The following is a 23192-nucleotide window of genomic DNA, read 5'->3' on the forward strand; positions in this document are numbered from 1 at the left end:
ATCATTGAACAAATCTGGAAATCAGATTTTTTTTTCCACTTCATTCCCAATAAAATGGTCCTGCAACACCGTCCAAGTATATATGTAAAAACTGAATGACATTGTCTTATAAAGATAATGTCACAACTTGCAAAACCTAAGTTAAGCAAAGTTACAAGAGATTCTCCTTGTTACTCTGCATATTTACAGCTAAACTACCGTTAAATTAAGCAAGCAGCCATGAGTATGTATCAAAAACCACTTTGAGAAAAGGAAAACAGTGGAAAGTCAAGATTACTTGCTAAGTCTATGATGAAAGTAATGAATCATTAACTGTCTCATTAAAAGATGAAAAAGAAGCAGACATACAATTGCATTGTTATAATTTCTTTCCTTTTATTTGGGAGGATGCCTCGCATAGCATTGAGTCAAAGAAATGCCAATTCAGAGTTTCCAACAGCAGAAAGTCAGCAAATCAAAACCTTTATCGCCACAAGCCCCAATATTATACTATTTGAAACAGCATACAATGTTCTAGACAGAAAGTAGAAACTTAAAGTAAAACAAGAAAATAATAAATAAAAACAGAACCTGGAGCTGCAGATAGATACTAAAACATTTCTGCATTTCCTCGAATTCCATTTCATGAATGCAACTCAATAACATTAAGGATCCTAGACAAAAACGATAAATTGTACTGAACAAAGAGTCAAGACAATGCCTCTTACAGATTTCTTTATGTCAATTTTTGGCCTTAACAGAATTATTTTCCTTGATTTTAGCACGGTTGTTTAGCTTGACAAAGCGTTTGAGCTCTTCATAGGAGAGAGTTCTAACATTTTTCCTTTTTAATTCACTCAGTGCAGTACGTTTATCGAGCAGGTGCCACAACCAATCGGGGTATTCAGAGTCAGGCAAGACCTTGGGATCTGCTCCATCCTTAAGAATATTGGCACCAACTACAGTGGTAGACTTAACTTCTTTGCTCAGAGATGATGCTTTTGGAGCATCGGCTGCTGCTCCCCCTTTTCCACCCTTTTTTGCTTTGCTAGTGCTAGTAGCAAATGTTCGCTGATCCACTATTCTAAACGCCTCCTTAGTAATCATGATACCCCTCAATGATTTGATGTGATTCATAGCCATAACTCCTGCAAAATTATCTCTAACATTTACTGACTGATGATTTCAGAATCTGAACAAATGAAGACCGATACACATTCTTAGACAAACTGTTACATGACTAATATCTCAAAATGCTTCAGCGTGTGTCAGAAAGGTGTTATCCTTCAAACATTTGGGTTTTGAGAAAATCTAAATACCTAACTCAATGAAAGAAACTTACAGCCAAAAGAAAATTGGGTTTCATAAACAGTTTTCCATAAAAAATTAGACTCTTAAAGTGCCTGCATTTCACACTTACTTTCCTACAAAAGTCTCTGTTTTTAAACGAGCAATTCAAATTGACATACAGGGGAACTCAAGATTTAGGGGCAGAGGCAGAGATTGCCTGAAATATGTATAGTACACCTTTTTTTCTCCAAAAAAACAAAAAAAAAAAAACAGAAAACAATAAGATTGTGTTTATAATTAAATAATAACAGAACAGAAGAAGAAAAAATGATAAAGCATCAATTTTGCAAAGAAGAAAATCACAGCATTTCATAAAATAAAAGCAAAAGCTGAATCACAGTTCAGCACAAACACAAAAGAGGGCCAATTCAAAAAAAAAAAAAAAAAAAAAAGATTATAATAACGAACTCGACAATCGAGATTCATTTCGATTCGCTTTCCAAATTACACAACCTAAAAATTGATCAATATACAAAGAGTATCACTATAGACGCAATGAGAGAAAAAGAAAATTCCAGCCTTGAATAGTTTTCCTACAACATTGTCAGCAACCAAACAGCGCATTACAAAAGAAAATGGAATAAAATGGAAATACCTGAAAGCGAAACTCGAAATGTTGGAGATCGATGCTTCAATATGTTGAATTTGGGGGCTAGGGTTTCTGAAACAAAGAAACCAAAACAAAAACCCTATTCACAATTCTCAAATAAAAACTTGATCTTCACATCTTCGGTTTTGACCCATTAATCGGGGCAGCCCATATTTTGGGCCCAGGAACCCAGTTCTTTGACTAATGGGTCGAAATAAACCCAAAAGGACCCGACCCACCCGTTCAGTACACAGTTCGAAAATATAAACCTCAATTTCTCCTCTAAAACCCCAAACCTCTTCTCTTGAGCGATCAAATCATCTTTCAAAATGGGAAGCAATCAAGCAGCTGTTTCGTTTCTAACAAATCTTGCACGGGCCGCTTTCGGTTTAGGCGCTGCAGCCACCGCTCTCAACGCGTCGCTGTACACCGTCGATGGAGGCGAACGCGCGGTATTATTCGATAGATTTCGTGGAGTTATTGACACCACCATTGGTGAAGGGACTCATTTCCTGATCCCATGGCTGCAAAAGCCATTTATCTTTGATATCCGTACCAGGCCGCACACTTTCTCGTCTGTCTCCGGTACGAAGGATCTGCAGATGGTTAACTTGACCCTCCGTGTTCTCTCCCATCCCGATGTAATCATCTATTCTTTGCAAATCTTGTTTGATATGTGTCAAAGTTAGCATATTTTGCTTGCTATTTGATCTTTTTAGCATATGGGTTTCAGTTAAATGATGTGTCTTTTGGCTGCAAAAACTGAGGAATATGATTATGTTATCTGGGAGACTATATAATTGGCCTAGACAAATGCAGTTGCTGTTATATGTTATTTCTTCCTCCGCAGTATTATATTTTCCTCTTCAGCTAAAAGCTTATTGAGCCAGAAATATACACTTTGAATATGTATAAATATGCATTTCTAATTTTTATTTATTTATTTTATTTTATTTTTTTTTTTTTTGAGCAAGGTAACCAAATTGCCCCAAATCTTTCAACGCCTTGGTCTCGAGTATGATGAGAAGGTGCTCCCCTCTATTGGCAATGAGGTTTTGAAGGCTGTGGTTGCACAGTTCAACGCTGATCAGCTCCTTACTGAACGTCCGCATGTCTCGGCTCTAGTCCGTGAATCTCTTATCAAGCGTGCAAGGGATTTTAACATTCTGCTGGAGGATGTGGCAATCACCCACTTGTCTTACGGAGCAGAGTTCTCAAGGGCTGTGGAGCAGAAGCAAGTGGCGCAGCAAGAAGCAGAGAGGTCGAAGTTCGTTGTCATGAAAGCTGACCAGGAGAGGAGGGCTGCAATTATCAGGGCAGAAGGTGAGAGTGAAGCTGCTAAGATGATCTCTGATGCAACTTCAAAAGCTGGTACAGGGCTGATTGAGCTCAGGAGGATTGAAGCATCGAGGGAAATTGCTGCAACTCTGGCCAAGTCACCCAACGTGTCATACCTTCCTGGTGGAGCCAACATGTTACTTGCATTGAATCCAGGCCGTTAAAAAGGTAATCCTATTCGTACCGATTTTTATATGTTGATATTGTGTGCGCTCAAATTTGCATTTAGCAGCTGGATGGTAGTTCTTTTACTGGCTTAAAATGTATGTAATTGCTTCTTGAATTTATAGATTGGAAATGGAATGCGAATGACTTTATTAGATGATTATATGTCTCAATACAATTGCATACAATGGCACATCCTCTGGCTATTTTTTCTGTGAAATTACTACCTTGTGCTGCTTCAATTATTGTCTGAATTGGTAGAATTTTAACCTTTGTTTTCTTTCCTGGATATTCTTTGAATGCTATCTTGTTGATACTTCAATTGGTCTGTGAGTTAGTTGGCTTCAACCTTTATTTTGCTGGATTTAGAAGTTTGGAAATTGAAAATTAAAATTGTTGAGCTGCACAAGGTTATTCCTGTATTCTGCATTTTAGGATATTCACAGTTTGCTTTTTAGACCATTAGTATCATGAGTATTCTGGGAACTGCTCCATGTTGACAGACATTATCTTACCTGGCTGATTCTTGCTTCATTGCTCTTTTCGAGGAAAATATTTTTGGTGTAATTTGCTTTTACCAATGCTATAATCTTGGTGAGGCGAGCACCAAAATGCTGATCGTTTGCTTGTCAAATAATCAGGGAAAATATGTTCATTTAAAAAATATTTTTGCATCTGTATCTTTTTTTTTTTTTTTTTAGGTCTAATTCATCATACCAAGAGCATTTAGACAATCGCTATTTGAGTTGTTCAATTAATGCGTGGATAATGAATTACTGGTATGTCGGTGTGGCATTTAAGAAACATGAGCGGGACTGAAGTTCTGGAAGTTTAATGAATTTTAGCATCAGTCCTTAACAGTGTTCGTTAATGCATTTGGTTAATGCATGGTAAAAATGCATGTCAGTCACTTCAGCTACCAGCAAGGTGTTGAACATGTTGGCAAGCCATTCCAGTTAGAAGCAGTCATTTGTTAATTTTTTTTCTGGATATGTTGTTGGTTTTCTACTCCACTGCCTTTTTTTCTGTCTACATGAATATTACATGTCCTGGATTGTCTGAATAACTTCATGTGAAATCTAGTATGGAAGACTTAGAATTAGGGGCTGCCTGAAGAGAAGAAACTCCAAATTTTACGGATGTTTTTTGGAGGAAAATCCTTTTCTTTTTATGAGTTATTACTTCAGTTGACTACATGTACAGACCTTGTCCACTTTGTTCTGAAGTATTTTTCTTTTAACTTATTAGTTTGGTTTGGCCTGCTCCAAATGATTGGCACATCTTTTCATGACTCATAACTGAAAGCGCTAAACTGGGTCATGTTTACCACTCCACCTCAATCTGAAATCATTCAACTCATAATTCATTTCTTTTTTTTTATCAAAATATTCGTGTCATAATCCATTTTAAGGCAATATGGAAATACCTCGCAAGGGCAGCTGCCTTAATTGATTAACCTTAATAATCTTACTGGTTTAGATGGTCACACAGGCGTCCTGTTTTAATGTTTTGTAAAGGTAAATCTCATTTCAACCATCTTTTCTCTCTCTTTGCAGGGTATTCAGTTGTGGCACAATGGCATGACCTTTTTGTGAATTGGTGAAGTAGTGTTTGCTTTGTTGCTAGAAAATTTTTGAGGATGCAAACCTGACATATGTGGAGTTTCCTAAGAATCAGAAGTTTCACATGTAGAAACCTTAAGTACTTGTGCTGATGAGCAAACAATGGATTTTATTTGTATTAGATGAAATGCGGGTTTACAGACTTGTGTAGTAAATATGCTTAATAAATGTTGCCTCTGACGGCCATCTTTGGTGGTCCAATGTGCAGGAGTTACTATATTACAATTTGACATGATACATTAGGGAGTAAATAATATCATGAGCTATTGAGACTCAATTCTTGCGCATTCTTACATAAAATTTCTATCCCATGTTAGTTTAGAGAGGAAGTAGAGGCTAGCTTAGCCAAAACAAAAGTAAGATGGGGTAGAAAGAAGAATTGCAATTTTATGTTAAAAGTGTTTGGTTCTTGAGAAACAAATAGTAAAAGTTTCATCAAATGAACTCCCAACACTAGAATGCTTTCCTATGACATTCTCAGCAACCAAACAGCATATTACAAAATAAAATGCAAATATCATTTACATTCAGTAAGTTCAATTGAACTCTAATTAATTAAATATTTTAAAATTGTATTGAACTTAAAGTATTTGATTGAGCTTATGAGTCATTTTAATAGAGTATCAACTCTTCATTCAAATTTTCCATTTTTTATTTTTTGGTAGAATTAAGAGGTCCCCTTTTACCTTTTTGGTATAGGTTAATGTTTTCTAAAATTATAGAGTTTGATCTTGCTGTGAATCGAAATTTTGCGTTGTGATTCTTTAAGCAAGTTTAAGCAAGTTTGAACTCAAGTAGACTAAGAGTAGCTTCACTCAATAGCAGACATTCCAAAATAACTACTTGTACAAATGGCTCTAAAGTGATGGGACCGCGCGTACCATCCAACTCCGAATTAGTATGATATTGTTCACTTTGGGCCAAGCCTTCACGGATTTATTTTTGGGCACCTCCCAAAAGATCTCATACTAATGGGTTGGGTTTGAACCATTATATTTTGATTCCACTTCTCCTCTTTATCCGATGTGGGACTTGAGAGGATATCCCAACATAAAGGTCTCAGCAACCCAAATGGACCCGTTACGCCCACAAGCCAATTTTTCAGCAATTGGTCTAAAATGAGCCCATAACAGGTCGGAGCTATTCGGGTTTGGATCTGACCCACCTGTTTATTACACGTTTCGTGAGCACCGGCCAATCATAAACCCCCTTTGCGTGAGTAAACCATAAACCCCAATTTGCCCGCTCTAAAACCCCAACGCCTCCTCTCTTCTTCAGTACTCATCAAGCAATGGGCAGCAGTCAAGCAGCTGTTTCATTTCTAACAAATCTTGCACGCGCCGCTTTTGGATTGGGCGCTGCAGCCACCGCCCTCAACGCCTCTCTTTACACCGTCGATGGAGGCCAACGCGCAGTGCTATTCGACAGATTTCGGGGAGTTATTGATACCACTATAGGTGAAGGGACTCACTTTCTCATTCCATGGTTGCAGAAACCATACATCTTTGATATCCGTACCCGCCCACACACTTTCTCCTCCATCTCCGGTACAAAGGATCTACAGATGGTTAATTTGACTCTCCGTGTTCTTTCTCATCCTGACGTAATCATCATTGCTCTTTAAACATTGTTTGATATATGCTAAATTTAGCATCTTATACTTGATATTTGATTTTTAGCATATGGGCTATGGTATTATTTTCTTTGTTTTGGGATGTATTTTTTATCGATTATATTATATAGTTGGGTTGTTTCAGTTAAATAAAATGTGGTTTTGGCTGCAACAAGATTGGAAATGGAGTGTGAATATGGTTACTAGAAGATAATATGGTTGCAACTTATGTTTTATTTTGTTTCATTTCCCCGTTGTCTTTCATTTTTATTCTTTGTCTTGAACCATGAATTTTAATGTATAATGTTTTGCTTAGGTGAATAAATTGCCCCAAATCTATCAACGCCTTGGTCTTGAGTATGATGAGAAGGTGCTACCCTCAATTGGCAATGAGGTTTTGAAGGCTGTGGTTGCACAGTTCAATGCTGACCAGCTCCTCACAGAACGTCCGCATGTATCAGCTCTGGTCCGTGACTCTCTTATCAAGCGCGCAAAGGATTTCAACATTCTGCTGGAAGATGTGGCAATCACCCACTTGTCTTATGGAGTGGAGTTCTCAAGGGCTGTGGAGCAAAAGCAAGTGGCGCAGCAGGAAGCTGAGAGGTCCAAGTTCATTGTCATGAAAGCTGACCAGGAGAGAAGGGCTGCAATTATCAGGGCAGAAGGTGAGAGTGAAGCTGCCAAGATGATCTCTGATGCAACTGCAAAAGCTGGTACAGGGCTAATTGAGCTGAGGAAGATTGAGGCGTCAAGGGAAAATGCTGCGACTATGGCAAGGTCACCCAATGTGTTGTATCTCCCTGGTGGAGCCAATATGCTTATGGGAATGAATCAAAGTCGTTGAATAGGTAACTCCTATTTTGGTTATATGCTCTTATGTTTTGGGTGTTTGAGTTTGCATGTATCAGCTGGATGTAGTTTGTTACATGCTTTATATGTGTAATTGCTTCTTGAATTTATGGATTGGAAATTATTTGAGATTGACTGTTTATTTGATGATTACATGACGAGTTAGTATTGCATTGTATACTCTGGCCACTGTTTCTGTGAAATTGAAAGCACATTGATACTTACATTAGTCTCTGACTTAGTAGACTGTACCTTTTTTTTCTGATTTTAGAATTTTGGAACATTAAAATCAGTATGCTCCATAAACTATTTTATTCTACTTTTTACAATCTTGGAGCTTTGTTGTTTGGTATTGGCAATTTGGTTTCATTGCTTTGACACAATTTCTGGACTCCATGGAGTTATCTTGCCTACTTCAATGTGCTTATTTAGAACAACACATGTTACTTTGTTATTGGACATACAGAGTTTATTAATATGAGGGATGAGATTTAAGATTTTGTTTTTTGAGGAATGTAAAGTGTTAATAGATCATGATATACCCATTTAAAAATTGGGACTGTTGGCTGTATGTCTTAGACTAGGATTTTAGCATCAAAACATGTCTAAACTGCAACAAGTTAAAAATGATGAGTGAGATTAAACTGTCTTCTGTTGCAAATGAACCTATAAAGTACAAGAAACTGCATTGGTTATCAGGAATTGCAATTACTTTGATAAATGAGAATCATTAGTGCCTATTTCCAGAGATCCTCTTTAAGAGACATGGCTGGCTGTTTCTTACTTTATGGCTGTTTACAAGGAAGATATTGATGGTGTGTTGGTGATTTACCAACAATGTAACCTTGATAAATTAGAATATCATTCATTTTTTAAAAATATTCTTGTGGAAGGAGCATTTGCATAAGCTCCTATTAAGTTCCTCAAGTTGTGTGTGGATAATGGATTGCTGGAATATTTGTGTAGCATTTTAGAAAGGCAATCAGGACCAAAGTTTTGAAAGTTATAGGGACATTGACATCAGTGATTATTAGTGTTTTTAAGTAGGGTTATTCATATTTGTTTCAGGTGTTTTTTTTTTTTTTTCCTTCTTTGTGACAAAGGCATTTGGTTAGCCCATGATAAAGATGTGTGTCACTCGCATCTGTTACTAGCAAGGTCTTGTACATGTTTGTAAGTTGTTCCATTTTAGAGGCTGTTATCTGTGAAGTTTGTGTGGATATCTTGTGATGTGAATGTATCTCTGGATAAATTGAGGTGAAATTTATTATGAAGAGTATAAATTTAGTATGTGGGGAAAGAAGGAACTGGAGCACCATAAGGCCTCTTGCTCCTTACTCCATTCTTTTTTATTGATTGCACAAATTTTCATTAGAAATCTTTCTGAGGATTTTTTTTTTTGAATTATAGTTTCAATTGACTTGATCTATTGAACTTGTCCATTTTATTCTGATGCATTTACCTTTTGTAAGTTTGGTTTCACAAGTTCTAATTGGTGCCTACGAATTACTTTGAACGATGGCATCTTCAATCTTTTGCTTCATTGTTGCCATGATTTCTACCCCTTCTCAATTTGTAATTTTCAACTTGTTGTATCTGATTTATTTTTTCATTTTTTTTTTTTTTTAACTAATGCTCCTATGAATCTCCTTTTAAATGCATTATGGCAAAAATCATAGAAGCTCATTGGTCTTAACCAATTAACCCCAATAATTTAACTGGTTTAGATAGTAATGGAGGCTTCCATCACTTTTGGTTATTTATGTAATCGTCGATCTCATTTCAGTTGTCTGATCTCTTTGCAGGGTATCCTGGTGTGGCACAAGAACGAGACCAAGATTGAATTGCTGAAGTAGTGTTTGCTTTATTGCTAGAAGTTTTTTTGAGGATACAGGCCTTACAAACTTTCCTAAGAATCAGAACTTTAGCAGCATCTATGAAGTTTCTTACATTTATGTTAAACAGCACGACGTTAGAACTATATATAGTCTATCTTCAAAGATGATTTTAAACACATTTGATGTGATAAATATGCTGAATGAATATTTCCTATTCTTCTAATGACCACATTTGATGGTCCACTACTACTTCCATTGCATTCATTATACACACTTCAATCAATTTCAATGTTAATGTTTAACTTGATTCTTGAATGTCTAATTTAAGACACATTTTAGCTTTCTGTCTATGTTTAACTTAGGTTGGCCGGTTCGGTTTTTTTTTTTTTTTTTTTTTTTTTTTTTTTTTTTTTTAAGGAACTTAAGCTGGTCAGTTAGTTTAAATTGAATTATTATTTATTACTCCTTTTCTACTCAAATTGGCAATTTTTAAGGGTTTTTTTTTTTCACTTTTAAATATTTTTTTTAAAAATTAAGAAATACTCTTTCTGTTCTAAAATATAAATCGCTTGGTTTGTCATTTTCCTGTTATTGTGAAAAGCTTGAAAGTTTACTTTAATTTTTTAAAATTTGCTAGTATTATCCTTGTGACATATTTCCTCCATCCACAAAATAAATGTTACATTTGTGCATTTTAGAAATAATAAATTTTTTTTTTCTCATTTTTACCTTGTTATACAACGTACACTAATTGCTATAGTCCCAAAAAACTATATTTTTATATAGGGATGTATAGTTAATTTACTCAATAATTTATTACAAATTAAACAAATTAAATCTTTCTCAAGTGATACTTATTTGGAAGTGGTGAGAGTGATAATATTAAAAATGACATACTTAAGCTTTTTTTTTTCAAAGAAATTGTTTTTTTAAGGGAATGAAACTTAAAAAAAAAAAAAAAAGACTTGACTCCATTTGGGCTTATGAGCCATAGAACACAAAAAAAGTTGCTTTGTTCAACTCAGCTGGTTGGAACATAGTTTCTTTGTTCCACTCAGCTGGTTTAATATTCGAACCAAGCCCAAGCCTAAATAATAAATATCAAGGGCCTGCATTTGATTTTCCTATTCCTGATTTCTGAATGAGATATCAATGGCTCGCACAATTCACAGCTCAAATAGGTAAAATAAAAATGGGATAGAACTAGTGTTAGGAAAAGCTTCTTCAATGAATAAAAGGAAATAACTTAGATTACCAAAAACAAGAGTACATTTTATAATGCTGAGACAATTGTATTAACTTCCCAGTTTGCACCACACGATGCACAACACCAATCTGAAACCCTGAAACATATCACTCACAGCTTAATTATTCTCAAATCAACTCTTTCAATTTCAATACTAAACTGCATCCTAAGCCGGAAAGGAGGAGATCCGCATCATGTGATTAGTACTATGGGGGGCTGCTGCTGTGCTCATTGCACAGAGGCTATGTGGCAGATCAAGTCGATCACACGTGAACTGCAGGTAAAGAGTTGCACATTCAAAATTGAGAAATAAATAAAGAACCTTCAAGCTGCTATCTCTAACTTATGTGAAACTAAAACCTTGGATAGCATGGAAATGAAAATTACCTGTAGCCCCATTCATTGTCATACCAAGAGACAAGTTTCACAAAGTTATCATTCAATGCAATTCCAGCCTTGGCATCAAAGATGCTAGACCTGCAGAATGTAGCCATTGATATGTTAGCAGAGGCCATAATGAAAAGAAAGCCAATGACTGAGAGAATTGAATTACATAATTGAGAAATATGAAAGTAGAAGTAGAGTTGTGTACGATACTAGGCATTCCTAATAGGAGATGGCTTCTAATATGACAGATGCCAATTTATTGCCAACCCTATGTTTCTCACCTGTTGTCACCCACAAAATCAGTTGAGACAACATCATCTTCAGTGTAACCGAGGATTCCTTTCATACTTCCCTCAGATTCTGCCCTGAATAGTGTGAACCAATCATAAGATTAAGATCAAACAGAGCACGTCTAGCAGGATCATTGCTAGAAAAATTAAGAGGAACGAGATACAATCAGTTCACCTTTTTTTTTTTTTTTTTGGTCAAAAGTAATAAAAAATTTTCTGAAATTTTCAGTCAAAGCTTGCAGGAAGCATAGAGGGGAGAAATGAGCCAAAAACAGATAAAAAAGGACAAAGGATTTGAAAGAGAGACATCGTAATCCTTACTTGATGGCTGCTTTGATCTCCTCATAAGTGGCCTTCTTCTCAAGCCTCACAGTAAGGTCAACCACTGAGACATCAACAGTGGGAACACGGAAAGCCATTCCTGTCAATTTTCCATTCAATGCAGGCAGCACTTTCCCTACAGCCTAAACAATTACAAAAAATCTCAGAATACTCATGTTCGATAACTACAATACTTTATCAGCTCTTTTACTACAAAAGAGATAAGGGGTTACAGGCATAGTTGGCCATAACAATACAACAGTGTGATGTATTGATCATTTAAGTACGAGGTTGCGCATCCATAGACGCCAGGAAAATTGCAAACCATACATTCATCAGGTTATGCAGAGCAAGCTGATACCAAACATTTTAGAAGAAAGTTCCAGATTACTAATTGATGCCAAGTGATTTTGTACCTTGGCAGCTCCAGTACTGCTAGGAATGATATTGAAGGAAGCAGCTCTACCACCTCTCCAATCCTTCATTGATGGTCCATCAACAGTCTTTTGTGTAGCTGTATGACATAAAAGAAACTAACGCAGGGGAAAAAAAAAAAGAAGAAGAAAAAGGAAAAGAACTGCTTTCGGTTCAGTTAAATATCCAAGGTGCAGAATACTCACCGGTAATAGAGTGGACAGTGGTCATGAGACCTTCAACAATACCAAATTTGTCATTGATAACCTGCAAAGGTGGTATTACCAAAGATTAACTTGCTTTCTCAAATATTAATAGAACAAACAAATTTATTGCGAGGAAGATGAGAGCCTACCTTAGCCAAAGGAGCAAGACAATTGGTAGTGCAACTAGCATTGGAGACGACAGTAAGGTCAGACTTGTACTCCTTTTCATTGACACCCACAACAAACATGGGAGCATCCTTGCTGGGTGCAGAAATAATTACCTTCTTTGCACCACCCTAAATTCAAATAATAAAAAACCAAGTTAGCTAAAACTTACTTGTTAAGCAAATTACCAGCAGAAACTTAAATGATCAATCATTATAAACCAAAATGAACTCATCTTCAGAATAAAATGAAAGTATTTGAAAGATGAAAGATGGGAGTTCTGCGATATTGTTATTAAAGGAAATCATAAAATTATTAAACTAAAAAGATAAGACAATTTAATTTTTTTTTTTTAAATTTTAAACAGTCAACTCATTTTACAAATTTAGTGGGGGAGGATTTAGATGTAGAGAGAAAACCCATTACTACTCTGGCAACATTAGAGAGAAAACCCATACACACCTTCAAGTGAGCAGCGGCTTTGTCCTGATCAGTGAAAACTCCGGTGGATTCCACCACATAATCAGCACCACTCTGGCCCCATGGAATTTCCTCTGGATTCCTGATCGTAATTGAACCAATTAAACCATAAACTATAGTTAATTGATTATGACATGAAAAAAATAAGAAATTAAATTTTAAATTTATACCTGAAGCCAAAAACAGTGACGGCCTTGTCGCCAAAGAGAAGCGTCTTATCATCTTTGACCTTAATATCATGGTGCTTCCATTGGCCATGAACGGTGTCGTATTTGAACATGTAGGTCTACTCAATCAAAATTATATGAAATTAAATTAAATTAAATTACATTATAAGAAGCCATGCATGCAAATAATAACAGTACGGTACGAAGTTCGAACCATGTAGTCAGTAGTAATGAAAGGATCGTTAACAGCGACGAGCTCAATATCGTCTCTTTGCAATGCAACTCTGGCAACCAAACGGCCGATTCTTCCAAATCCTACAGAAACAATATTCAGATACAGAATATTCAAAACGAAGAATAACAAAAAAAAACGACGTCATTTCGTTGCATACCATTGATACCGATCTTAATCTTGGCCATTGTATTGTAGTAGGAAAGCAAAGAAAACGAAGAAGAGCTAGAGAAAAGAGATCTGAAACCCTAGGAGAAAGAGAGAATGCGATGGTGAAGAGAAGAGAGTGAAGAGGAAGGGTTTATATAATGTATGGTGAGTGAAGAAGCGGCGATGTGACCTAGGAATCGGGAAATGGTGAAACTGAGAAATGAGCGGAGTAGTCGAAGTGTAGGGACCACGAATATCCAGAGATGGTGACCGTTGATCTCAAGAAAGGTAGTGAGAGTCACGTGATTACTTCGTGGCTTCACGGGATCATCGGTATAGAATCGGTAAAAGTAGGATTTGGTTTTACCATGTTACAAGAGAGAGTATTTACCATTTCTTTTTTTTTTTTTTTTTTTTTTTTTGTGATCATTTTGAATTACAAATGGAAATTCCATTCTATTTATTTGAAAAAAAATTCAGGATATGTATTTGCTATTTGTACTTTTAGATGATACTATAGAATATGGTGTTTCAATTTTCTCACTAATAAAATTTTGACCTCTAATTTAGAGGTGTAAATTTTAACATCTAATTTAGGAGGGTAAATAAATCTAATTTATGAGTGTAAATAAATCAAGTCGGCTAACTAATTGTTCGAACTCGGCTCGAGAATAGTTTGAAAAAATTCAGTTCAAATCAAACTCAAGCTAGCTTGCTTAGCATTTAAGCTGAGTTCGAATATAATGATATCGTTTGAATGTAATGATATATTCAATTTGAAAACTCATCGGCTTGAATATGATGATATCGTTTGAATGTAATAATATATTTAATTTGAAAACTCGTTGAGCATTATAGAGTTTTCATATGTATTTATAAACAATATTAAACTCAAGCATAAAGTCTTATAAAGCTTTTATATGTATTTATAAACAATGTTAAACTCGAGGATCAAGTCAAGCTCGAGCTAAATAAATTCTACCGAGCTGAACTTCAAGTCTAGCAAGTTCAAGCTCGAATTATTTACATTCTAGCCTAATTCATAAATTTATTCAAGAAATTTACATCGTATTTAGTGTTTTAAATCCATCAAAAAATCCTATTATTTATAGGGTATGGTGACGTAGTGTTTAGAATAGTTCCTTCAACGTTTTATCTTGCCTTGCTCATTTTTATCCCATCTTATCGTTTTCTTGAAAACTATGGCAATGATCCCCAGTGATCATCAAAGGCTATAGTTATGAGATCATCCACAAGAGATGTGGGTTATGGGCTTTTCTTTACATATCGATCATACGCTAACAAACCAGGGAGCTTCTAACAGATCATTGCCTCGAGAGGATAAAACCAGTCATATGCATAACAGACCATCTAACAGAAATCCATGGATGGACTTGATCAATTACAAGCTATACTTGACAAAGTTTGAACTTGTAGTAAAACTGTATGAACATGCATTTCTTCTAAGGTTCAAATGCAAGTAACTTCATAATTCAGTTGCAAGGAAAACATTAATCTTTAGGCACAAAAAGATGAGAGAAAGAAAAGAGCATATAAGCTAATAGCAAGTAGACTAGCAATCGCGTAATCAAGATGCAGCCAAGTTCAATAAAGCACAAAGTCACAAATGAAGCTGAGCAACTATAAAGGTACAGGCTTATTATACAGAATTGCTGTACTGATGCAAAACACTCAATAATTGTTAACTTGTGTAATCCGTATACCATAAAGAAAAAAATCTGCAAAACTACTAATTAATTCAGAAAAGGAAAGAATATAAAATACAAATCTAAAAAAACAAAAAAGAAAAGAAAAGAAAAGATCCATCTTTAATAATCAGCTCAGCTACATAATGCAGTCCTAACGCCAATTATTGGCTGCCAGTAATTTTTCTATGATATTCTTCAGTGCAGGTGCACTTACTCCACACTTTTGATCTGCAAAGCAGGATCTCCCTTCTTCAGCTGCCTTGCAAAGCTGTGGATCCAATGGTACCTTTCCAAGGAAAGGCACACACATCTCTCTGCACATCCGTGTTGCACCACCGCCACTGCTATCAAATACTTCACTAGAAGCTACCAAGTTTAACATCTCTGGAGCTTTCTCTCTCATATACTCCAAAACTTTTTCTGTGACATCTTGTTGATCACCAGTCTCAGTCAACTTCATAAATTTAAAATCTGTCAATGGTTGACACAAGCCACTCATGTTCTCAACAACGCCAAGGACCTCCACTCCAACTTTCTTGCAGAAACTCACTTCTTTACGCACATCAATTAGAGAGACTTGTTGTGGAGTAGTGACAATAATTGCACCATCTATTCCAGTAGCCTGAAGGAATTGAACAATCGAGATATGCTCATCTGAGGTCCCGGGAGGGGCATCAACCACTAGAAAATCAAGCTCTCCCCAGTAGACATCCTTTAAAAATTGCTTGATGAGCCCATTCTTGCGAGGCCCCCTCCATATAACAGCTTCATCAGGGTTGGGGAGCATGAATCCAATTGACATGACCCCAAGGTTTGACTCCACATATACAGGAGACCAGCCAAGGTTACTCTGGTGAATGTCTTGACCTTCTAGCCCAAGCATCTTAGGAATGCTTGGTCCACAAATATCAATATCCAAGAGACCAACCTGGAAGTCCATAGCTGCTAGAGCATATGAGAGTTGGGCAGAGAATGTGCTTTTGCCAACTCCACCTTTGCCTGATAAAACCAGTATCTTATGCTTTACTGTAGCCATTCGTTCTGCAATTGCCACCAAGTCTACAAAAACCAATGAGCATAGCATTAAGCAAGTACCTCATTTTGAGTTGAGACTTGAGACATTATACTGTCAATCAAAAGTGGGACAATTATCAGGACAGGTCTATTCTATACACAAGATTAGCACCAAACACAACATATCCTGTTATAAGAACATTCAAAGGCATATCTTTACACTAATATTTTAGAAATGCAAAACTCGTATCCAATATTTTCAATTTAACTTGACCAAGATGGATAATGTGGTTCGGGAAGAAAAATCTAGTAGCATTGCATGTTTTTATTGAAATTGAACTATTAGAGTATTTCTGCCTCATATTCTTTGGCATCATTTTCTATCCATTAAATTAGTTCACAACAATAAATTCCAAAAGACATCCATCAGAAGCGAAATACAGAAAAGGGAAGAATTTCTTCTTGCCTATAACGTATCAAATCTTACGAACAAATTCAGTTTGACAATTTGTTTATCTTCACGAGTACCTAGCCTCTCCCTCTCATGTTTCTTAAAAAATTGTCATAGTTTCAGCATTCCTTTTATAAATCATTTTTACCAAATACTAATAGCTTGCCCACTATTCTTCCTTTTGCGAGAAAATCCACAATCTTTCAAATTTCCTAGCTTGTCCTGCATGCTATATCATAGAATGACAACTGCTTGGGATGCTACTAAATGAAGCTGAATTACAATTTTCAGTTTTCTAATTCTAACATACATAGAGCGGTCACCAAAGAATTTTTGAACATCCCCTGCATATAGTGGATTCAAATCTAAAGTTTCCACCAAACAAAAAAGTCACCAAAGCTTTATACACTTCAAAGCCACCAAAAGGGAAGCAAACCTAGAATCCACAGTTGGAATTCATTAAAAGAACCCCAGTAAGAACTGCAGAATAGGGTTCTCAGTGCTCACACATAAGAACAACTTTATCTAATATAATAGAACTAAATGACAAACACGTTACTACAAGAAACTGAGACATCAATTACCTCTTACTATTAGGAGATATAACAACCATGAACAAATAATCAAGAATCAATAAAAAGTACAATACTTTCTGATAACATGAGCTGCACAACAAAACAAGTGACAATTCAAACCTAAAACTAAGACTAAATTATTTTAAAAGAGAATCACCAAGCAATTGAAAATACTTTAAAACTCTTTCTAATCAGTACATGCAAGAAATAAAATTTGCCCAAATGAAAAAAAAAAAAAAAAAAAAAAAAAAAAAAAAAAAAAGGAGATAGAGGATAGAGAAAAAACCAGGATCAGGGCCTTTGGGAGCAGAAGCACAAGCTTCTTGGTTAGGGCATCCTTGACACGCATCTGATTGTCCAGCTGATTCTGATTGAGGACCTGGGCAATCTTTAACCCAAACAAAATATATATATATATATATATTCAATGGAAATTAATTTCGTGAGGAAAAATTAAGTAAGTCAATATAACGAAGCACTAAAAGCATAAAAAGCATTACTTTCGTTGGCGTTTTCAGGAATTTCACCGTTCTCCATAGATGCGTTTTCATGAATTTCACCGTTCTCCATAGATGCGGCTTTTGCTGTTGCTCTTGTTTGCTACTTTATTCTTTGTTTTTTCTTATTTGTTTCTGAAATATAAGTTGAACCCAGAAGCGTACATGAATTGTTGCACTTGAAAACGGCGGCGTTTGGCGGTTCTAACATTTATAAAGTCAAAAAAAAAAGCTTAACATTCAAAATAAAACAAGGCTTTGTGCCTTTAATTTCAAGCAATGACGTCACAGTAAAACGACATTTCATACTTAAATCTGTCGTTTAGGCGAGACCTCAAATTCCTCGGTATTTTCACAGTAATTCAATAATAATAACCATCAAATAATAGTTAAATCCAGATGAAAACTCGATAACTCACACTCATCGAATCTTCCAAAAGAATGATATCATCTATCACCTTCCTTTACAAAAATCTATAAATTATTTGCAAATTCTATTGACTTTGATATAATTTAATCAAAGTATAACTAATTTCATGAAATTTCATGTATACCAAATATAAAGATTTAAATTTTTAAACAAATTTCATAAAATTTAATGTAATTCATTTGTAAACAAATTTCATAAAATTTGATGTAATTCATTTATATTAAATAAACTTTTATTCTTGTATTAGTACATTACTAATAGATTAAAATAATTATACAAGAATTTAAAAAATCATTAATCAACCCCAGTTTTGGAAATAAAAGATGTAATTAATTAAATTACTATTTTAACAATTTTCTTCATAATTAAAAAAGTAAAGCTAAAAGTATTGATTGGAGTGATAAGTGTCCTCAACTCTTGCAACGATGAAAACACAAAATTAATCCCCTGCAAGAGTAAAAACACAAAATCGATCCCAAAAAAGTGTATTTTGCGATTCCAAAAAACACATTTTGCTGGGATGGAACTGAGTTTACACTTCCTGGTTATAAAATTAAAAATAGAAAAAATAAAAAAGCAAAAAGTAAGACTAAAGTTATTCAGCTAGGAAAGTTGTTACTGGGATTAACGGGTTTCTCTGGAGTTCTTCACGATCCTCCTATGGCTGAAGCAATTGGTGTGGCTGATACTCTTGGTTGGATTTGCAATAAAAAAAAATGATTAATACGAGAGATGGCATATAGCAAGAACCTGAAATCATTCACTTATGAGTTGTATTTGTGAGAACGAGAGATCATACAAATCTAAGATTGATCTATAAATCTTTGTCCAAAGCTTTCTATTATAATTTCAACAAGCAGCTTGTGTATATATATATATATATATATAAAGAAACCAGATCCTTCCTGCTGGATTACAAGGCAACAGAAATAGCAACATGACGTTTCCCTAGTTATTGCCCATTTTATACAGAACACAACAGCAACCTGCTGCAAAAGCAGGCGTTTCTTTCTCCAAACCTTGGTGCTAGTCTGGTACATTGTCATTTAACAGGCTGCCTTCTCCTCTGCACCAATTAGTCCCAACTTTGGTGGCGGAACTCGTTATACCTTAGCTGCACCGCAACAAATGTCGCTTCAAATGCTCCAGCAAACATTTGAATGCCAACTTCACTGCCCTTCTGAGGACGACATCCAATGTAACATTCAGCATATCTCAATATTGAGCTTATTCAGGTAAACATTAGCTAGTAATTTGATAAAATTTCACCCCTTTTTTTGTTTTTTTTTTTTTCCCTTCACAGGCACATTTCCTCGCATGTTTCTTTTCCATCCATTTTTTTCTGCATTTTTTTCCAGCATAAAAGCAATGTATCCTGCTGACAGAAATCCAAGCTAAAGTTCATTAATGCAACAACAAACTCGAACCACAGAATCAAGCAGCAGCAGCTAGAGCTTTGCCTGCCAAGTAGTGTAGGAGCAATAAACAAGGTAACCCTGGATTTCAAGCACGCCTACTATCAATGTGATAGTGTGATAGAGAGACACCCCCTCACATGTGAAACAACTTTTGATGTAGCCGAATGATGTAAATGACCAATCACCATGGGCATATACAATTTCTTTCCTATTCACCATAAAAGCAGAACTTGTAACTCATCCCTCTATGAACAACCGTGTGTCCAGAAGAAGAAGCACCGTTTGATTCTGGTGCCTCCTGACAACTTAGTAGTTGCTTCAAACAAACCAAACAGAGAAAATCTAAACAGAAGGTCTCCTCATAATCACAATCCTTAATGCAGGACCCGCAATTAATACAACGTGCTATGCACAAAGTGCAAGCCCTACATGACTGATTAGCTTGATCTTTCCCTTGGCAACTCTCTGCCGGGCAATCATAAACGAGTTTCAATTTTTGGCATTTGGGGCATATCTCAATGTCAATGGCACAAGCATCATCACAAGAGAGATAAAGCTCTCCTAGACGATAAAACCGTGGTTTCCTGTCTTTCAGCTGTACAGGCTTATCTGCACCAAGTAAGGACTTCAACTCTTCAAAATGCTTCTCTGTTACACCAAAGAGCCCACCAATTCTCAAGTGCTTTATTCGCAGGTTTCCTGCAGACTTGAGAAGCCTCAGACTGGACAAGATGCTGTTAACACTCAATCTCACACATCCTGGCACACATAACTGCAAATGAAAATGTAGATTTGGCATTAGAAAGAGTGAAAATCATAAACAACTGAATTAGGTAAAATAAATTGAAATTTTAAGGCTTTAGGCTACAAATAAAACAAACACAAGAAGACAAGGAAATCAGTGATAATAACTACAAGTGCAACAAGATATTCATTTTATTGTTCATTTAATCTGACAAACAGTATGAGAATGTAAGTACTAGTGCATTAATGTAAGTAGCATGTCTGTCAGGGCTCAGGAAAGTAGTAGTCACGCAAGTTCATTGTGGAATGTAAATTTTGCTACTTTTGAAAGTGTAGCTAGTGGTCAGATGGTTGGAAGAGGAGTCAGATAAGGCCATAAAGATTTTACATCTTAATTCACATCCATTAAGCTGCTTAGTTCAAATTCAAATTAATTTCTAATTATGCGTAGAGGAAAAACGACTATTGATGAAAATGTTCTTAAAATTACAGCAGTGCTTTCAAGAAACTAACATCTATAGGAAAATATAAAAAAAAATAACCAACCAATAAAGCAACAAAACAATGGATAGAAAATCTTGATGCTTTAAGATGAAATAAGCAAGGCACATGCACAATCTAACAATTTCAATACATTTTTTAAGATTTTTTCCCCTTCCCTATCAACACTTCTATAAAAGCATATCACATTACAAAGTCGTAATCATTAATAAACGCCAAGCAAATGGAATGATATCACTGATTCTAATGTCAAACGACCTTAATTTACACATGAAATGATTAAATTCCTATTCACCTATTCATTACCCACATTGTGTGATTTGAATTGGAAAACGCAAGCAATCACGTCAAATTCAAATCATAAATTGGTTAAGATGTAAAGAATGTCCAAATCCCCAACATTAGTCTTTTATATAAGAACATAAAAACCATGTCTTATTACAAAGAACAAAAACTGCATGCAAGAAGATTCAACAGTCATCTTTTCATGACAATATAACCCAAAGCAGAGCTATTGATTACAAAATATTTGAATTTCACAATCCAAACTAAAAAAAGTATTTTAATTTTACAATCTAAAAACTCCTGATCAACATGAGAGCATAATAAAAGCAGAAAGTTCAATATTCTAAATAACCATATTAGTAAACAAACATGCATACAATACAAATAATTGAATCTATGATTCATTAGAGCATTAAGAATGTCTCAAATACCAACCTTTGTTAATCTTGGATTGGTTTCAAGCACCTGCTTCAATCCATTGTCAGTTATTTTAATACACTCCACTAGACTCAAGCATTCCAAAGAACCTTGAGCCCTGTTAGTCAGCTTAAGAAGAGCCTGATCGGTAACTTTGCCGCTTAATGGCTGATCAACATGTATACTCCTCCATAAAAGAGCATCACCTCTAACAGCATCACGTAAGGGTTTACAAACCCTTTCAACCACAAGGAGGTCCTTGACGCCTAGATAACTCAAAGCAAAAAACAAAGCATCATGTGGATCACCTCCTTCAACTTGCAATTCCTTTCTCTTATCAAAAACTCCCTCATCGCCTAAATTGTATTTAGAATCAAAACCACAATTGTTCAATCCATGATCAACCAAAAATCCCTCTAGGCCATGATCTCTAATTGAAATAGCACCAAAAGTCAAGTTACCCTTTTCTGGCTGCATTTCCATAGCACCATTTAAAAACAAATCCAAACCCTCAAACAATTCATCATCAACAATATTTTTTTCACTGAAATTAGAACCAAAATCCTCATCAAACTCTTGAAGCCAACCCTTGATTGCTGTGACCGTAGACTTAATATCCATCCCAAAAGGATCCACAGGTAAAAGATCAGCAATATCATCAGAAAATACCTTGCTACACCCTTCTAATTCAGGTTTTTCCATTCCTTGATTATTCGATTTCTCCACATTCAAATTCAAATCAAAACTCCTAAAGCTCCAAGAGCTACCGACTTTATCCAAATTCTTGGCCATTCTTTGATTGCCAAGAAAAACAGAAAGCCAACACCACACAAGAAAGCCAAAGAACAGTGTAATACAATATCATTAAAAGACCAGCAACATATCTAGGTAAAAACAGTGTCTTTCAAAGAGGAATTACTGATAGGAAGGGGAAAAAACAAAATGATGCGCATACCTTAATATCGAACGATAACAAATTCCAAAACCATGACTGGTACAAAAGCATTAGTAATTAAAAAAAGATGGGTTTTTTATGGAAAATTCCAGCAAGAGATGAGAATCAAAGTTTGACCCATCCATGCAAGCAATGTAGGGAACAGAAAGAGTTTGCTAAATTTAGCAGAGAGAGAGAGAGAGAGAGAGAGAGAGAGAGAGAAGTGGTGTTAAGGGAGAGGAAGGGAAGAGAAGAGAAGCAACACGTGCGTAGCTAAACAATAGCACAGGTGATCCTCTCTCTCTACCTTCACCAATGGATGTTTAGGTGATGTGTCATTTATTTAGCTTTATTTTTTAGACTCTAGGGTAAGGTTTTGTGGGGTCCACGTATAAGGCTTTCTGAATCTATAATATCATTATTGACCGTTGGATTGGATTTCAAAGATAGCAAGTAAGATTAATCAAACGGTGTGCATTAAAAATATATTAAGTCAAGATTTTGTTTACATCGTTGATTGATTAATTCAACTATAAAGAGGGACTGGCAAACAAATTATTGTTAATTTATTATTACTATTATTAAAAATTGTTAATTAGTTTTTGACTTCTTTATTTGCTTTTATTGTCAACCTAATAATACCAAATAGTCTTTATGGTAGCTCTAAACCTTTTTTTTTTTTAATTTAATGTTAAATTGTCTTTTTTTTATTATAATAAGTTTAAATAATAGATGACATATAAAACAAGAATTGCGAAGTTATTATAAATGATGAATAAAGGTTCGACTAAAATTATATATTTACATAAAATTTTTC

The 23192-nt window shown here is 35.3% G+C and overlaps 6 protein-coding genes across 7 annotated transcripts; 2 read left to right on the forward strand and 4 right to left on the reverse strand.

Annotated features, from left to right (window-relative positions):
- Positions 1-462: 462 nt before the first annotated feature.
- Positions 463-2083, reverse strand: LOC105633154 (Mitochondrial ribosomal protein L37). 2 transcript variants are annotated; one of them, XM_012215728.4, is made up of 2 exons: positions 1925-2043; positions 463-1171 (listed from the first exon to the last, which is right to left on the reverse strand). In XM_012215728.4, the coding sequence occupies exon 2, from the start codon at positions 1120-1122 to the stop codon at positions 721-723; it is 402 nt and encodes a 133-aa protein (XP_012071118.1). In that variant the 5' UTR covers positions 1123-1171; positions 1925-2043; the 3' UTR covers positions 463-720. The 2 variants fall into 2 exon arrangements, with proteins under 2 accessions (XP_012071118.1, XP_012071109.1); XM_012215719.4 differs by having other exon boundaries at positions 584-1127; positions 1925-2083.
- Positions 2084-2202: 119 nt separating this feature from the next.
- Positions 2203-5244, forward strand: LOC105633168 (prohibitin-3, mitochondrial). Its single transcript, XM_012215740.3, has 3 exons — positions 2203-2559; positions 2893-3424; positions 4978-5244. The coding sequence occupies exons 1-2, from the start codon at positions 2248-2250 to the stop codon at positions 3418-3420; spliced, it is 840 nt and encodes a 279-aa protein (XP_012071130.1). The 5' UTR covers positions 2203-2247; the 3' UTR covers positions 3421-3424; positions 4978-5244.
- A 988-nt stretch (positions 5245-6232) lies between these two features.
- LOC105633177 (prohibitin-3, mitochondrial) lies at positions 6233-9565 on the forward strand. Its single transcript, XM_012215753.4, has 3 exons — positions 6233-6646; positions 6972-7503; positions 9310-9565. The coding sequence occupies exons 1-2, from the start codon at positions 6335-6337 to the stop codon at positions 7497-7499; spliced, it is 840 nt and encodes a 279-aa protein (XP_012071143.1). The 5' UTR covers positions 6233-6334; the 3' UTR covers positions 7500-7503; positions 9310-9565.
- A 1005-nt stretch (positions 9566-10570) lies between these two features.
- Positions 10571-13609, reverse strand: LOC105633183 (glyceraldehyde-3-phosphate dehydrogenase, cytosolic). The gene is made up of 11 exons (XM_089716376.1): positions 13411-13609; positions 13233-13333; positions 13022-13137; positions 12834-12933; positions 12356-12502; positions 12207-12267; positions 12003-12100; positions 11587-11729; positions 11257-11340; positions 10976-11065; positions 10571-10862 (listed from the first exon to the last, which is right to left on the reverse strand). Exons 1-11 carry the CDS (start codon positions 13436-13438, stop codon positions 10817-10819), a joined length of 1014 nt encoding a protein of 337 aa, XP_089572502.1. The 5' UTR covers positions 13439-13609; the 3' UTR covers positions 10571-10816.
- A 1425-nt stretch (positions 13610-15034) lies between these two features.
- NBP35 (nucleotide binding protein 35) lies at positions 15035-17809 on the reverse strand. Its single transcript, XM_012215777.4, has 3 exons — positions 17650-17809; positions 17436-17537; positions 15035-16168 (listed from the first exon to the last, which is right to left on the reverse strand). Exons 1-3 carry the CDS (start codon positions 17717-17719, stop codon positions 15261-15263), a joined length of 1080 nt encoding a protein of 359 aa, XP_012071167.1. The 5' UTR covers positions 17720-17809; the 3' UTR covers positions 15035-15260.
- Positions 17810-18816: 1007 nt separating this feature from the next.
- Positions 18817-22683, reverse strand: LOC105633201 (RNI-like superfamily protein). The gene is made up of 2 exons (XM_012215786.4): positions 21460-22683; positions 18817-20266 (listed from the first exon to the last, which is right to left on the reverse strand). Exons 1-2 carry the CDS (start codon positions 22231-22233, stop codon positions 19703-19705), a joined length of 1338 nt encoding a protein of 445 aa, XP_012071176.1. The 5' UTR covers positions 22234-22683; the 3' UTR covers positions 18817-19702.
- Positions 22684-23192: the final 509 nt, after the last annotated feature.

Source organism: Jatropha curcas, chromosome 11 (genome assembly GCF_041381405.1).
Source record: "Jatropha curcas cultivar XTBG-Jc1 chromosome 11, XTBG_Jcur_1.0, whole genome shotgun sequence".
Classification (NCBI taxonomy): domain Eukaryota; kingdom Viridiplantae; phylum Streptophyta; class Magnoliopsida; order Malpighiales; family Euphorbiaceae; genus Jatropha; species Jatropha curcas.

Bases quoted from the DNA above. Each gene is read 5' to 3' on its own strand.
- LOC105633154 (XM_012215728.4), bottom strand. From the start codon at position 1,122: ATGGCTATGAATCACATCAAATCATTGAGGGGTATCATGATTACTAAG.
- LOC105633168 (XM_012215740.3), top strand. From the start codon at position 2,248: ATGGGAAGCAATCAAGCAGCTGTTTCGTTTCTAACAAATCTTGCACGG. The intron at 2,560-2,892 runs GTAATCATCTAT...TTTTTGAGCAAG, and splicing joins GTGTTCTCTCCCATCCCGAT to GTAACCAAATTGCCCCAAAT.
- LOC105633177 (XM_012215753.4), top strand. From the start codon at position 6,335: ATGGGCAGCAGTCAAGCAGCTGTTTCATTTCTAACAAATCTTGCACGC. The intron at 6,647-6,971 runs GTAATCATCATT...TGTTTTGCTTAG, and splicing joins GTGTTCTTTCTCATCCTGAC to GTGAATAAATTGCCCCAAAT.
- LOC105633183 (XM_089716376.1), bottom strand. From the start codon at position 13,438: ATGGCCAAGATTAAGATCGGTATCAATG. The intron at 12,268-12,355 runs GTAGGCTCTCAT...CCACCTTTGCAG, and splicing joins GTCTTGCTCCTTTGGCTAAG to GTTATCAATGACAAATTTGG. The intron at 10,863-10,975 runs GTAATTTTCATT...CTTTACCTGCAG, and splicing joins GACAATGAATGGGGCTACAG to TTCACGTGTGATCGACTTGA.
- LOC105633201 (XM_012215786.4), bottom strand. From the start codon at position 22,233: ATGGCCAAGAATTTGGATAAAGTCGGTAGCTCTTGGAGCTTTAGGAGT. The intron at 20,267-21,459 runs GTTGGTATTTGA...TTTCATTTGCAG, and splicing joins CCAATCCAAGATTAACAAAG to TTATGTGTGCCAGGATGTGT.
- NBP35 (XM_012215777.4), bottom strand. From the start codon at position 17,719: ATGGAGAACGGTGAAATTCATGAAAACGCATCTATGGAGAACGGTGAA. The intron at 17,538-17,649 runs GTAATGCTTTTT...TTTGGGTTAAAG, and splicing joins TCCTGAAAACGCCAACGAAA to ATTGCCCAGGTCCTCAATCA. The intron at 16,169-17,435 runs GTTTTTTCTCTA...TGGTTTTTGTAG, and splicing joins TCCCAAAGGCCCTGATCCTG to ACTTGGTGGCAATTGCAGAA.